The sequence below is a fragment of the Apostichopus japonicus genome, chromosome 16, assembly GCF_037975245.1.
Source record: "Apostichopus japonicus isolate 1M-3 chromosome 16, ASM3797524v1, whole genome shotgun sequence".
In the NCBI taxonomy this organism is placed as follows: domain Eukaryota; kingdom Metazoa; phylum Echinodermata; class Holothuroidea; order Aspidochirotida; family Stichopodidae; genus Apostichopus; species Apostichopus japonicus.
Genome location: NC_092576.1, coordinates 3,900,610 through 3,916,803, shown reverse-complemented (window position 1 = coordinate 3,916,803; position 16,194 = coordinate 3,900,610). Strand labels below are relative to the sequence as shown.

At 34.6% G+C, this 16,194-nt stretch overlaps 1 protein-coding gene and 1 long non-coding RNA gene across 2 annotated transcripts; one reads left to right on the top strand and one right to left on the bottom strand.

Moving 5' to 3' along the window:
• Positions 1-857: 857 nt before the first annotated feature.
• Positions 858-7,387, top strand: LOC139983160 (uncharacterized). The gene is made up of 5 exons (XR_011798526.1): positions 858-1,099; positions 2,717-2,806; positions 3,430-3,560; positions 4,167-4,213; positions 5,043-7,387. It is a non-coding gene; the product is annotated as an uncharacterized lncRNA (long non-coding RNA).
• A 632-nt stretch (positions 7,388-8,019) lies between these two features.
• On the bottom strand, positions 8,020-15,921 carry LOC139983159 (metal cation symporter ZIP8-like). The gene is made up of 12 exons (XM_071996536.1): positions 15,558-15,921; positions 14,944-15,225; positions 14,226-14,433; positions 13,156-13,322; positions 12,670-12,832; positions 12,008-12,177; positions 11,516-11,656; positions 11,204-11,305; positions 10,579-10,639; positions 9,374-9,526; positions 8,539-8,726; positions 8,020-8,226 (listed from the first exon to the last, which is right to left on the bottom strand). Exons 1-12 carry the CDS (start codon positions 15,861-15,863, stop codon positions 8,089-8,091), a joined length of 2,079 nt encoding a protein of 692 aa, XP_071852637.1. The 5' UTR covers positions 15,864-15,921; the 3' UTR covers positions 8,020-8,088.
• Positions 15,922-16,194: the final 273 nt, after the last annotated feature.

Sequence of the window (16,194 nt, the reverse complement as noted above, 5' to 3'; positions counted from 1 at the left end):
AACATCATGACCATAACCAAGATGTTCGTTATATTTGTATTTCTCGTCGTGTTTACGGCAGTAAATAGTTTGCCGGCTTGACCCGTCATTACTCATCTCAACAGAGAACAAGACTATGGACTGTCACCGAATAAGGAAAACAAGTCATGTGATATCCAGATCTCGGGTAAGTGTGTACACCCATTACTGAAATAGAAATTTTAAAACAGAAGACTTGAGACAGAATTTTATTTTTTTGTAAACGTGAGTGTTATTAATCTCTTCGGCTTAGCAAAATCGCCAGCTTTAAAATATGGTAAAACCTGAATTGTATTTAGTGTCTAAAGTCATCATTAAAGTTGGCTGTATTTCTTAGATTTGTGATTTGGGCATATATATATATATATATATATATATATATATATATATATATATATATAGTTATATATATATTTATAGTTATATATATTTATAGTTATATATATTTATAGTTATATATAGTTATATATATTTATAGTTATATATATTTATAGTAATATATATTTATAGTTATATAGTATGAGACTATTCTTGTACTTCATAATATTGACCTTCACTTTAAAGTATAAAATATTGTCGTCCCCCCCCCCCAATCCCAAGCACACAAACATACAAAGTCCTCCTGCAAACACCATCCATGCATGCACAGATGCATACACACTTCAACGTCATCGCCTAAGTATAGGTTTTTTATTGTCAAGAAGTCAACCATGAAACTATTGACGTGATAAAGAGGTATAGGAACTTCCGCAATTATAACAACTCAAAGTTCCTCTTTTATTGTTATAGCTATTCTACATGATATTGGAGTTATTATATTTATTGAATCCGACAAGCAACTGTTCACTCAGTGTTTCAAAAGTACTTCTTGCTATAACTGTAAAGTTCCCACAGCCTTGAGTGTCTGCAGCTGCAAGTATTCTAACAACAATGTTATACAGTGTGATTTTCCTTCTGTTTGTGTCTCTGGGATTGGAAATCCTACCTAATTCGCTGGGGATAATTACTCACCTCAGTGGAGTACATGGTAATGAAGTATCATGGAATAAGGAATATCAGCCATGTGATTTGCAGATGTCGGGTAAGTCACTGCAAACCGTTACATGAAAATAAGTGCGGATGATTCATTTGCAAATACAACTATTAGATAAGGTCTACGTTAAAACATAGCAATACATGTACTGTTGATATACTGACTGAAATTCTGATAGAATAAGAAACTGTGTGGATATATATATAAATGTACTAAGCTAAACCTTTATCGATAATATATCCTCAACATGTTTCAACATGCTTCAACATATTGATTTCCCTCAAGAAGTTATTGTAGTTGACTGTGGACGCGTCCACATATGATAATGAGTGGTTATCAACATTGTACGAACAACTTATACTACAAATGCGCGGTTAAAACGATAATTATTTACAACTCAAGTAGCTATGTATATTATTAAAATGCACTCACTTTAAAGTCACCGCTCTGTTTAGCTATAGCGGTGATTAGGCCAAGCAACTAAAGATCTCGAGTCACGTGATGCCCAGAGCGTACAAACTACAAAGTTGATTCACTTGTTAGTCAGGATATTTACTATTACTATAGGCTTGCTACTGAGTACGCTTAGGAGGATCCCCCTTGTATTCTAAAATAAGAAGAATGCTTCAGAAACCCATGTTAATGGATGTAACTAGTTTCAGTTAAGCGCGTAGCCAAGGGGGGGGGGGGGGGGCGAAGGGGCGACCGCACCCCCCCCCTTGAGCATATTTTTATGATATCGCTAGTAATTTCAAAATAGAAAATGCTTAGATGCAATTACAAGGCTTGGGATTGCCATTTCAATTTTCTGATACGCTTCGCGCCAACCTGTGGTGGCGCTACGCTTAAATAGCTTGCCTACAAGCTTTGCCCCTCCCTTGGCAAATTCCTCGCTTCGCACCTGGTATCATTTTTGTACGGAAGCGTAGAAGGGACATTGCATTGACGAGAAAAATTGATGCATTGACGAGATCCGTTATCTCGTCAAAACGACAATTTCTGAATTTTGTCATCTTGTCGAGATGGTAGTAACTGTGCAACTCGTCAATTTGCAGAAAATTGCTGCATTGACGAGATCCGTTATCTCGTCAAAACGTCAATTTTCTGAATTTTGTCAACTTGTCGAGATGGTAGTAAGTGTGCAACTCGTCAGTTTGCAGAAAATTGCTGCATTGACGAGATCCGTTATCTCGTCAGAACGACAATTTTCTGAATTTTGTCAACTTGTCGAGATGGTAGTAGCTGTGCAACTCGTCAATTTGCAGAAAATTGCTGCATTGACGAGATCCGTTATCTCGTCAAAACGTCAATTTTCTGAATTTTGTCACGTTACCATCTCGTCAACTCGTCAATTTGCAGATAATTGTCGTTTTGTCAAGTTGGTAACTCGTCAATGTAATGACCCTTCTACGCTTCCGTATTTTTTGGTTGTGCGTTGCTTAGTTTCAATCAAACTTCAATCCTAAGAGCAGATTAATGTCAGCTGGTTTAAGAAATCACCCAAGTTGGTGAACAAAAACCAATGATAAACAATGCAACTGTAGTTACGGTCTCAAGGAGTATCAAAATGTCTTGAAAGGCTAAACAACTATAAGGTAGATTCTTCAAATCTTACGGAGAAATAACATATTATCAAATTAAACGACAATTATCTTATATTTACAGGTGCTTGGACTGACGTCATGAACGTGACTATGACACCGAATCCACCCAGACTGGATAGTTTGTTCACAGTAACCAGTGAAATTTCCTTCAGTATGTAAACCATCTTTGTAAAAATTTACGTTTCTTCAAAGTATTCTGAGGACTTGGTGAAGATTGTGATTGCTAGTTCTAGATTCCTAACGACCTTGTGAATAAATAACACCAATATAAAGCTTGGAAAGGTAAGAAACCACCGAACTAAAATTTAAAAAAAACTCGTTGGCGGAAGCAACATGAATTTGTCGTCGAGAAAGTGGTTCTGGTACCAATATGAAGCAGCGGAAGAATACTAACCAATATTCGTATTGAAGAGAGGCGCATGAAGCATTGATTGATTGAAAACACATTTGATTGTTTCAGAGTATACATAAGTGAAGCAAGGTTTGAGGTCGGTCGTCCTCATCTATACAGCTATAAAAACAAAAGACACCACGATAACCATTTTTTCAAGAGTTTTCATTAACTAAATTATTTCTAATTTTATTTATCTCTGTTTAATTACCGAAGAAGACATCCTTTCCTTCAGACTCAAAGTAAATGCTTTCCTTGAAGGAAGTAACATCAATTATAAACTTGAACAAAACTTGAACAAAAGACACGATGATTACCACTTCATTAAGAGTACTCATCAACTAAATTAATTATATTTTTATTTCATTTTTATTTTTCTTCAGAAGAAGACGTCTTCTCTTTAAAGTTCAAAGGACATGCTGTCCTTGAAGGAAGTAACATCACTTATAAACTTGATAAAACACAGTCTGTGACCCAGTGATCAAAAAATGTCTTTGCCCTGCGAAGAAAGGAGGTATTTAGACCAACCAAAAAATATACTAAATATGTTATGGTGATGATGATGATGATGACGACGACGACGACGACGACGACGACGACGGACGACACGACGACGATGACTCGATGATGATGATGCTGATAATGATGATGATGATGCTGAGATGATGATGATGATGATGATGATGCTGATGATGATGATGATGATGAGATGAGTGATGATGATGATGGATGATGAGTGATGATGATGATGATGATGATGATGACTGATGATGATGATGATGATGATGTGATGGTGATGATGATGATGATGATGATGATGATGATGATGATGATGATGATGATGATGATGATGATGATGATGATGATGATGGATGATGATGATGATGATGATGATGATGATGATGCGATGATGATGATGATGATGATGCTGATGATGATGATGATGATGATGATGATGATGATGATGATGATGATGCTGATGATGATGATAGATGATGATGATGATGATGATGATGATCGATGATGATGATGATGATGATGATGATGATGATGATGATGATGATGATGATGATGATGATGATGATGATAGAAGACATTTCCTTTTCTTTATTTAATTCAGAAGTTCGACACTGCGAAATGGAGATGAATATAGGTTATATGCAGAAGGTAATGTACGAACAAATGGAAATAATCCATGGTCTCAATTCTGTTTAGTAATCTCAATCTAATAATATTTTAATATTGAAACCATTCAGTTCAGTTATCGTAACCAAATGATGATTTAATTTTGAAACCATGGTCTTAACTCAGTTACGTCATCGTGACCTAATAATGTTTTAGTATTGAAACCATGGTCTTAACTTAATTTTAGTAATCTCAACCTAACAATGTTTTAATATTGCAATCATGATCTTAATTTAGTTGATTAATCTCCGTTTAATAATGTTTTAATATTGACACTTTGTTCTTAACTCAGTTTAGTATCCCAATCTATTAATGTTTTTGAAACCACAATCTTAACTTAGATAAGTAATCTCAAATTGATCATTTAATATTGAAACTATGGTCTTAATTCAGTTTATTAATCTCAATCTAGTAAATGTTTAAATATTGTTTTAATATTAGTTGGATAGTAAATACAACGTATTTGATATTGAATGTATTTCTGTAATTTTTTGTAAAGATATGTTACTGCATATTAGCCACAAGATTTATCAGCCTGTGAATATTAATTGTTTTACCTCCATTATGTTATTATTATAATCTTGGTCCATTTCAGTCAAAAATTGCCTTCAAACTGCACAACACATTTACAGCCATCATTAGTACAGAAAACAGGAAGTTGGACAAAGTGAATTAGTTAATGTTTTTAATTTTTGCTCAGTCTCGTCCCTTGCTACATGCCATAACGTTCTCTTTTTTTTTGTAGGACCGTTTTGTTGTTAATGATTTTCTTTCTGATGTCCACTCTTTTGTCTGCATTTATCTCTCTTAGGGTAAATATTCAGCATACTTGCAAGTCAGTAACCAGGATGACGTCGAAATGATTACAGTTGTCATCAAGAGCTGTCCTCTACTGATAACTCTGCACTAGCAAGTAAGCTATCATCTGGCCAAACTTACATACCACGAGAATTACAAGGAACTAGTTATAGCACCCGCAGTGTACTTTACTGTCTACTAGAGATATCACTTGGCTACCTTTACCACGGCATGACTAACTAAGTTTTCAAATAGCTGTTCAATAAACTAGGTAGCACTCGGTGGCGTACTTTACTGTCTACTTGAGATATCAATTGGCTACCTTTACCACGGCATGACTAACTAAGATTTCAAATAGCTGTTCAATGAACCAGGTAGCACTCAGTGACGTACTTTACTGTTTAATAGAGATATCACTTGGCTATCTTTACCACGGCATGACTAACTAAGTTTTCAAATAGCTGTTCAATAAACCAGGAAGCACTCGGCGGCGTACTTTTACTGTCTATTACTAGAGATATCACTTGGCTATCTTTACCACGGCATGACTAACTAAGTTTTCAAATAGCTGTTCAATAAACTAGGTAGCACTCGGCGGCGTATTTTAGTATCTACTAGAGATATCACTTGGCTACCTTTACCACGACATGACTAACTAAGGTTTCAAATAGCTGTTCAATGAACTAGGTAGCACTCGGCGGCGTATTTTAGTATCTACTAGAGATATCACTTGGCTACCTTTACCACGACATGACTAACTAAGGTTTCGAATAGATGTTCAATAACTCAGGATCCAAGGAGAAGGTTCCAGTCCTGATGAACACTATTCCTTGGGTTATCATCGAGTAAAACTTAACGACCAGCATTTCGGTTGTTTTCATTCTGACTACCTGTATCAACACCCTTTCAATGGAAATATCACCTGACTAACTCTGTTACAGTTCATAGTGTATGTTTGTCATGGATATATGTGTGCCATGTGTCAGCTTTAAGAAATACAAAAGGAAACTAGTTATCTCATACAACATATACTAATATTGAGACCATTATGGCTCTGCTAATTGGTTTCCGTATGTGTGATAAAATCTGGTTTGTTATATTACTTTACTCAACTTAGGATGATTCCTTCAGTTAGAGGTTCTTCTATATTTACTTTCCTATAAGCATTAGGTGGTATCATAGTCATGCACTACATATAAAAAAAAACAGTTGGGTTGCCTTCGAACTGACTGTCGCTTTAAGTTTTAAAAAAATCCTGATTGATCGACCAAACTTATTGTCGGTATAGATTAAATGAGGGCGGAATAAATCACATTTTGAAATCAATTGAAGTGGTTGATTATTATGGCCATTGCTGTATACCTGTAGGCCTATGCATATATTTAAAATATCCCCTAATTATGGACAATAAAACAAAACAATAAAAAATAAAATTATGAACTTAAAGTAAAGCAATTGAAAATGCCTCTGAAACATGGGTAATGAGTAACTCTGCTCTCTTTAAATCAAAGATTGCGCATGCTCTTACATACAATACTGGCCATTGCATTAAATAAACCCTTTAGTGAGAGAAATTTACTTGCTGTTTATACAAATTGCCGGTACCTAACGCACTAACTAACGTATTACTTAATGTACTAATGTACTAAAATAGTGCTACATTAGACTTAAACAAAGAAAAAATTAATTGCTGGTTTATAGGCTATTGCCAGCTTGAAAATGATAAGGACTTCACCAAAGCTTTTTAGTGGCAGGAGTGATCCTGTTGTCAGAATTTGACCATTTTTTATTGACTTCGACCACATTTAAGCTCCGCCAAAGAAGAAATATGAACAATAGAGACTGAATAAAGTGAACATACGAACATGCCTGAAGTTTGAAAACCTTTATGTAATCGTGCTTAAAAACCAAAAGGATTAAAAGTTCATGATTTTGTCTACATAGTTATGCCAAGAAATGCGCACTTGCAAAAAGACAATAAATACATCGTTTACGGTTAGTAAAAACACAAAGCAACTTGCATACATAGTCTCAGTTTGTTTGAACTAGGTAGTAATATATTCAGTTGTTGATGACGTAAAGAGGCACGGATTTGCCTCGGTGTTCGTCAGAAAGTCCCGTCAATTCACCAGATTTTGACTCGAGTCCTTGTTGGAGTCGAGCTACCTGTTGTTCGTGGGCAATTCAATTCCCATCTTTGCTTGTTTTATCCCGAGTCATGTTAATTGTGGTTGCTTTATTGACTTGTTACAACTACTGCAATTCATAATATTAGAGTCAATCCAACGCCTATATATATATATATATATATATATATATATATATGTATATATATATATATATATATATATATATATATATATATATATATATATATATATATATATATATATATATACATACGCTTGATATTTTCGCTAGGATTCATACCATCTTCTGCAACGGTATTTTTTATGTCAGAACAATCTGATGTGAACATTAAGATTCATTCATTTCTCATCTTTTCAATACATTTTTAAAATTACAATCGTGGAATAATTGTTATGTTATTCACTTGTGGAATATAAACCACTAGTATGAAGACTAAAACACTTAGGTTGAATTGTAGAAGTATCCTGTTGTCATTGAAGGATTATTATGAAATACCGTTTGGAGAGAATATTAATCGGTATAATTTTATGATGATACTTTTACTTCAACAAATGAAAATCTTACTGAAGAACATTCTAGCTAACATGTATACTCTTCTTAAATTGCTATAAGATATTGAGGTACATAGGGATCATCATGTATGTGTTAAACACAAACGCTTTCTCTTCATTCATTATATTTTTATTACTAATGCTATTGTTATACTTCTTAAGAAGTTTGCTTATTGACACTTCAATTGGACGCTGCTCTTCTTCGAGATGAACTTCACTTGAAATGATACCCAAATATAAAGTTTCAATACAATTATTTCTAACTCTGATGTTACCCAGTGATGACCACTGAGCTTAAATATATATATATATATATATATATATATATATATATATATATATATCGTTTATTTTTAATTATAGAGATACGGTAATTGCATCTTCATACAGGGCCATCGCAAAGATAAAAGCAAGACCGAATAAGAAAAATACATTTTGAAGCAGAAACGTCAGCCATGGATCTTTCACTTCTTTGATGTTTGATATCTGTGGTACCTAAGTGAGAAGAAAAAAATACACATATTTCTTTCTTTCTTTCTTTCTTCTTTCTTTATCAGATTCTTTATCTATTAGCAACCCTGGGACTCCCTGAAATAATTTACAGTAATATTGCAATAGTATAATTTTTTTTTTTATAAATTACGGCAAATAGAGCAATAGATAAACAGTAACATGTACTCGAGATTGTTATACTGGGTGAGTGTGTGTGCCACACTTCCGTGCTATTTCACAACATAACGTCCTATCACAAAATGACATCATATCATGACGTCAGTGATGGGGAAAAAAACATGGATAAATCCTTACCATGTCAGCCAGGGCTACGTAAAGGAACATCCCAGCAGTAATGGCAAAAATCCATTGCCTAGCCGCTTCAGTCTGACCCAGCAGGATACCGATATAAAGACCAACAAAAGCGGAAATAGATGACAAGTAGTTTAAAAGTAGCGCCCATTTCAACTTTATACCTAATTTCAGGAGAAGACCTAGATCGCCTGAAAGATAAATATGATAAAAACAGAAAAAAAAAGAAGAATATTGAACCAGCTTTCAACCTGTAACATCGAACAGTTCATTCAAGACTATTGATTTCACATTAGAATCAAGTTTATCATTTTCTTTTGTTAAAGAGAAACCGTCAATATAGTTAATTATTGTTAGCAACGTCAAACAGTTTTTAATAGATGAACGATCCATGAAGATCCATCATCCACTAGTTACAATTGTTTATTACAAGTTTACCAGTCATACCAAAAAGTCGACAAACATCCGTGACCAATTCTAAAACTACATTAGATTATAAAACACATCGGGGCAGAAGGGACCAACCGTCACCAAACCCTGCAAACATTATCGCATGTGGTCAAACACAATAAGTTTACGCTCCTTTTCAGATCAGGTCCAACCTATGAATGGATTAATTCGACTCAATGGAACCTTATAACAAACGTTATGACTTATGACCGTAGCAGAATAGCCCTTGGCTGTGGGATATGAGTGTGGGCAACGCAACCCCCATCAGATCAAGCCATAACTTGTTACTAAAAGGAGGTGGAAGGGGGGTGTGGGGGCGTTATACAAGATGGGATCGGCTCTGCCAAGATCATTGTCACATTGGGGAATTAATTGCTTGATCACTTACCTAACTCGTGTGGGATCTCATGACATAGTACTGCTAGAGATGTTGAGATACCAGGCCCTAGACCAGCGGTGAATGCAGCACCGATGGCTAAACCATCCCCCATGTTGTGTAGGAGATCACCCATAATAATCATCACTGGAACAGGACCGTACCCTTCAATGAAGCAAATATATAAGGTATTTATTATATATATAAGATATTTACTTTGTGAACTATATATGATTCAGATATGATGTAATATGCAGATATGATGTAATATGATACGATATGTAAGGTTTGCATTATAATTTCAGATACCATATCATAACTTATGTCAAGTTCCACCAGGAGTTGTCATACTAGTGATATATAAGGTCGTCTTACCAACATAAATGATTTGTACCAACAAACCTACTATCTGTATATATAGATGAACTGAATAGTTACTGCGGACAACAAGCCGCTTCTTTGTTCTAAATTATGTAAGACACTGGGCAAACACGACTTCGTAATTCCTATATATTTCGTCTTGTCTATACATATATCTCCCTCCACCGGGAAATAAAGCCGTGGCTTTCCGCCTTATAGGCGGACACTCTAACCACTAGGCTATGGTAATTGAGTGTCTGCACAGCGGTTTGAAACCAGCAAGGAAGGTCTTTATTCCCCTAAAGGCTTTGCCACCTTCATCGACCAATGATATTCCTGTATTCGTGACACATTTAGCCTTAGTCTATAGAGATCAATAAGGATGCTAACCACCGTATCTCGACAAAGATACTTATGAAACAGAGCTCTGTTCAATTAATGTTATATATATATATATGTATATATATATATATATATATATATATATATATATATATATATCATATTGCATTAGTAATGCAATTGTGCATATAGATCTTAATGAGAACGGAGCTAATAAATGACTCCGATACGATTTATGCATACAAAACGAAAATAAGCTGAGTGCTAACGTCATTCCTTTGAGAACGTCACGTGATACGGGATATATATATATATATATATATATCAGCTATCCTGTATCACGTGACGTTCTCAAAGGTATGACGTCAGCATTCAGCTATATATATATATATATATATATATATATATATATATATATGTATGTATATAAATATATTTATATATTGTGTTCAACTTTCATTTCTGACATGAAACCATGGCAGTCATGTATGTAATGGGTAAAACCAGTACATTACTTGTAAGAAAGTTCTGTTTCTTCACTGTGACAATTTCTGGGGATGAATCAACGTAATCCGTCTGTAGGGAAAGCATAATGGTTATTACATAACATAATGTACCAAACTGAGCACTCGTTCCACTTATAAAAAGTTAAAATACTATATATACAAACGGGACTTTTGCGGAATTGCTTGTCCAGAAATGTAAAAAAAAAATGTAAAACAATTTAACAAAACGGGCAACTCATGGTCATTTCTGACACTGAGTGAGTCACGTACGGCGTCCTCGGATAAGGTGTGATAATAAACGATTAACATGGGTTGTCCAATCCTGTGCATTTGTCACTCTCGAAATTAACAGCTGCTGACCACGATAGGAGGCTCTAACATTAATCTGTATGTGAGTCGTTTGTATCGTTATATTTATATTTTTTATTTTATTATTTATATGAATTTAATATTTAACATATTAAATGCTTCCTTTGTTAGGTAGATGTGACAAACTATGTCGTTCACTCGAGAAAGTCAATTTACTAGGTTCATAAAGCAAGTAACACTTGCGAAATTTGGTTTAAACAAACCAAACTTCTGTAAGCACATTAACCACACGTATCATTATTTGAAAACGATATAAATAACTTACAAGCGCTGTTTGTGAAAAGGATTTAGGGATGACACCATTCTCCTGGTCAGCTTTCCTGGTCATCGTTATATGATCACTGCTGCTATGTGAATGGTCGTGTCCCTGTTGATAAGAGTTTAATAATGGTCAAATACTTAAACTTTACAAAATAATCATATTATTTACTGCCATTGTCTGATAACGAAACACAATGTAGAAAATAAAACAGTGGAATTGAGAGCATATTAAATTTTGTGAACCGAGCTTGGCATGAATATCATATGTTCGTAGCGATTATTTTCGTCAATTTAAATCATAAGAACAATAACTCACCGAAAAAGATCCAATCAACGTCTCAAAGACGTAGAAGAAGTAAACAGCTATGACAGCGACCAGTGACTTCCAAAGGTAGGCTAATTCTGGGTCTAGTGGGGAGTGAACAACGCCCTCTTCATGACCATGCAAACCGGTGGCCTTCAGTGAAGAATGGAAATAGAGGGAGATATGTCAATGGTAATGACCTCAATATATGTGTATATATATATATATATATATATATATATATATATATATATATATATATATATATATATATATATATATCATGTATATATATATATAGTATAGTTATGTATGTATATTTAATGTATATATATAAATATATACATATATATATTTATTTAGATATATATATATAGATATATATCTATGTTTAGATAAACATATATATATAGATATATAGATAGATATATAGATATATATATATATATATATATATATATATATATATATATATATATATATATATATATTGGTTGTGCTTACCAACGGCAGAAGATGAATAATAGCGTCGCCTACGAGTACCGCTACGGCTAGCGAGATGAGAGAGTTTAGAAATTTCTCGTAAAACTTTGACGGAAGACACGGAAACAGAAGACCGCCTAAAATAGAGGCAAGGCTGATGATGAATACCGACAAGGAACTATATATCCAAACTGCAAGAAAACAAAATACATTTCACTCATGCAACCTTCTATCTGTCGTTTCAATAATGAAGATTATTACAAGTGAGTTAGCGCATTGAAAGTGAAAAGTAATGTTGACGAGTAGATATTAAATTTATGCTGATAAAGAATTTTTGAGAGATCGGTTATATAGACGTAAACTGTAAGCAACAGATTTCCAAACACAATGCGTGTTACAACAGCATCATCAAAATTTAGCTAAAACAAAGCGTTGTGGTCAAGAATATGTTGACCTATGACCAAACATTTATTAAAGAGGTATAGATAGATACTTCCACAGCGCTGTATATGTTCGTAACATGTGCGCTCGATCTATGTAGCAGCCAATGATTTAAAATAGAATATTAAAAATATGAACGAGACAAAAACAGAAAGAAATGACAACTTTGCAGCATTTGTCTGTAAACTCCAATAGTAAAGTTAACATCTCTGTGTGCTGTATTGTACATAAATGATCATTACCTTTAGCAGATAAATCCTGGCTGTCAGTTGTAGCTTCTGTGTTACATGGTTGACGTAATAATTGCTGAATTAAAGATGGACACAGGTCTTGGAATTCGTTTTCAGTCATTCCAATTTCATGTTCGATGCCGTAAATATCCCAAAGCTCCTCACTATTGAAACACTGGAAGAAAAAAAATCAGATCAAATATATTTCTTCAGATTTTCTTAAAATACTAAATTGAGTATTAAAGTAAATGTTAATTATCACTATTAATGGAACGAAACCTAACTATTCATAAAATAAGTTTGTTTTTACGTATTCTATATAAATTTTGTTATGAAACATGTTATTTGTCAACAGACACTATCGAAATGTTCTACATATTAAACATGTTCATATAGGCGAACAGCCTTTCAGCTAAGCTTGACATCAAACTCTGCGTATTAATAGAAAAAGTGGTTAATGAATTCACAATTACGTGAACTTATAAGATCGCAACCAACCGTTATTGTCACATTCTCAATTTCTGATATGTTTGGATGTTGATGGTCTGCCGCCCTCACAAATCGTCCTGTTTTACCTTCGTACTGAGCACTGCGCTTGGTATGAACATGTTCATGTTCATGCGGTGGGCCACCGACACCCAGTGCTGTCAGCATTTCTTCAAAGTCTATTTGAAAAGAAATCATTTCCTTATTGAGTATCGTGTGTGGTATACATTTTGCTATCGCTTAACATGTGACATTCATATCACTAAATCTCTGTATTCTAAGCTTAACCGAACACATATCTCATCGTTATTATGTTCTTGTATTCTTTAATCTTTATTGAAATTCAAAACCAGTTATTACTCGCTAATTGCCTCTCCTGTATTATAGCACTAATTTTATCTCTTCCTGTGAGTGAATTTATCAGCTCGATATTGATGACGTCATAGTAGATAGTTGTTTCTAATGACAGATATGTTCAAAATACTAAAGTGGTTGTCTAATTACGTCATACTACCAAGAAGGAATTCCTCATTGTGCTAATAATGCGAGATTTTGCAACCCACGCCCTGTTATACCACTGCCACAACAGTGTACCTGCCTCGGGAATTTTAATAGGCTCTCGCTGTATATCGCGGGGAAATGTTTAGCTGTGCCAGTGACTTATCCACGCTTGTCTCCTTTGGCTTGACGAGTTGATTACGTAACACACAGGCTAATGTTCCAGAATCATGACCTTGAAAGGGGAAGACGTGGGCAGTGACGAGAAATGAACGGCAGTCTTACTAAAGGGCGGATTTGCTGACATTTTTTCATTCTCATTTGTACATTTACACATACCTTCTTCAATGATGATCCTTTTGGATCCATACTATCTTCCACAATCAACCGATTCAGTGTATGTATTTATGGTCATTATGTTCATTTATGTTCATCATTTTCATTTAGTACATTGAACCATACCGTCTTCACTGACGATCCCTTGGGATCCATACTATCTTCCACAATTAACCGATTCAGTTTATGTATTTATGTTCATTATATTCATTTATGTTCATCATTTTCATTAGTACATTGAACCATACCTTCTTCACTGACGATCCCTTGGGATCCATACTGGTCAAAGACGTCTTCCACAAACGCATAGGGATCAACTAGCGTCGGTGATCCTATACAGAATCCCTGGACCAGATATGATATGCAGAAGGAGGATAATTTATTCATCTCATCTCTGGTTGCTCCTGCTTCGTGGTCATCTACAGTGAGGCTAAATAATGATTCGACATCGAAACACTGAAATGAGAATGATTAAAAGAATGTAACATTTTACGACACGTGCCCTTAACATTGCATATATGAGCTGTACGTACTTTATACATTCAGTGTATCGGCCACGTGCTTGAAGCAGGCATGCAGTTAGAGTTCCGTGTATTAAGATTAAGTCGTATAATTTCTCCCATTTTTAAATTATTATTTTGACATGCTTATTTCTGACTTTATGGACATTTCTATATCTCAATTAAAGTCAGTTCTTACCAAAAAAAAATAGTTTTAACGACTCTCAAAATAGAATATTTGATCACGGGTGCCTTCGACTGAATGGAATATACAGGAACGTCCGTAGACAGGAGAACACTTTACTTTAATACTTGGACATGTCAAACAATGGTATAAATATATATACAAGCGAGTAACACAGCATAGTCGGCAGATATATAAATAATGAACATGATTCCGGAATAATATAATCTAAGCAGCAGCTTATCTTGATATTAGTCTCTTGCTGTAGTGTTTCAATCTTACCTTTGATAATGTTTCGGGGGAGTAGTTCTGATTCATCTGCTCTAAAATAATATCCAATTCTTCCTCTGTCAAGACATTTTCCGTCCCGTCAGTTTTAAGTAAAGCGGTTTGGTAGTTCTCCAAAGAGGTCAACCATAGACTCATATTGCACGTTGATTGGATGTTATTCAAGGAAAACAGGTAAAACAAGGTCATGGTAGCATCTTCAAATTCCGATTCTGTTATGAGATCATTGTCATGGCTAACCAGCGCAAACACGTGATCAGTGATGTTCATGGCACACTGCCAAAAAAAAAGATAGATAGACCAGTAAAGAAAACATTATACAAATGTGTTTAACGAAACAGATGGCAAATCACAGATTTATTTTTCGTCGATGATTCTATTTCATAACATCGTTTATCTTGATTAGCCTATTTTTCTTAGAGTAAGTTTTATAATATCTTGTTTTAAATAAAGGAAGAGTTATTAGTCTTGCAGTTTCATGAAATGAATTTACTTACTAACAATCAAGTTTCTCATAATTCGTCGAATATACCGATAGCAAAACAGAGAAAAAGAGACATTTCATTTCAAGAGCATTGTGAAAATGTTACATTTCAAAAACAACATACCTGATTACAAAATTCACTCAAATTTTCACCAATTCCATCCGAGCAGCCGAACTGTTTGAGAAGAATTTTGACTGTAAGTTCCACATCACTGTGCGTCATATCTGCCACGTAGCCGCCATTTTGCCACGCCTCCTGTTCTGTATTGAGAATGCAGATGTTAACATCTACAAACGGATGTTCATGTTCATGACTGCTTTGAAATTCCCGTAAATCTCTATCATTGTTGATATTTTGTAAAGTTAACCCTTTTGTCGATAATTCTATTAAGACAAGAACAATCGTCGCAAAGCTGCACACGGCCCTCATTTTGTAGTGCTGTGCTGATGAAACACACTGTAGTGCTGTGTGCAATATCTCCTAGCGTCGACGAGTTGACTCAGATAATTCTGTCATGTGAACAATGGGTGTAGCTTTTGGTCAAAGTCCACCACCAGTCGGCCACCAGATAAGTAAAATCAACATACAATACACCGTTAATTTATAATCAGATAAACCGTACCTACATTAGCTAAGTGAACCTATTATATGTAAATACCGTGATACTTTAAACATATCACGCTCTTAACTCATGATCAGTTAGTGCATCGAGACAATGCCATTACACACGTTACAACAAGCTATACAGAAAAGGGGTCTT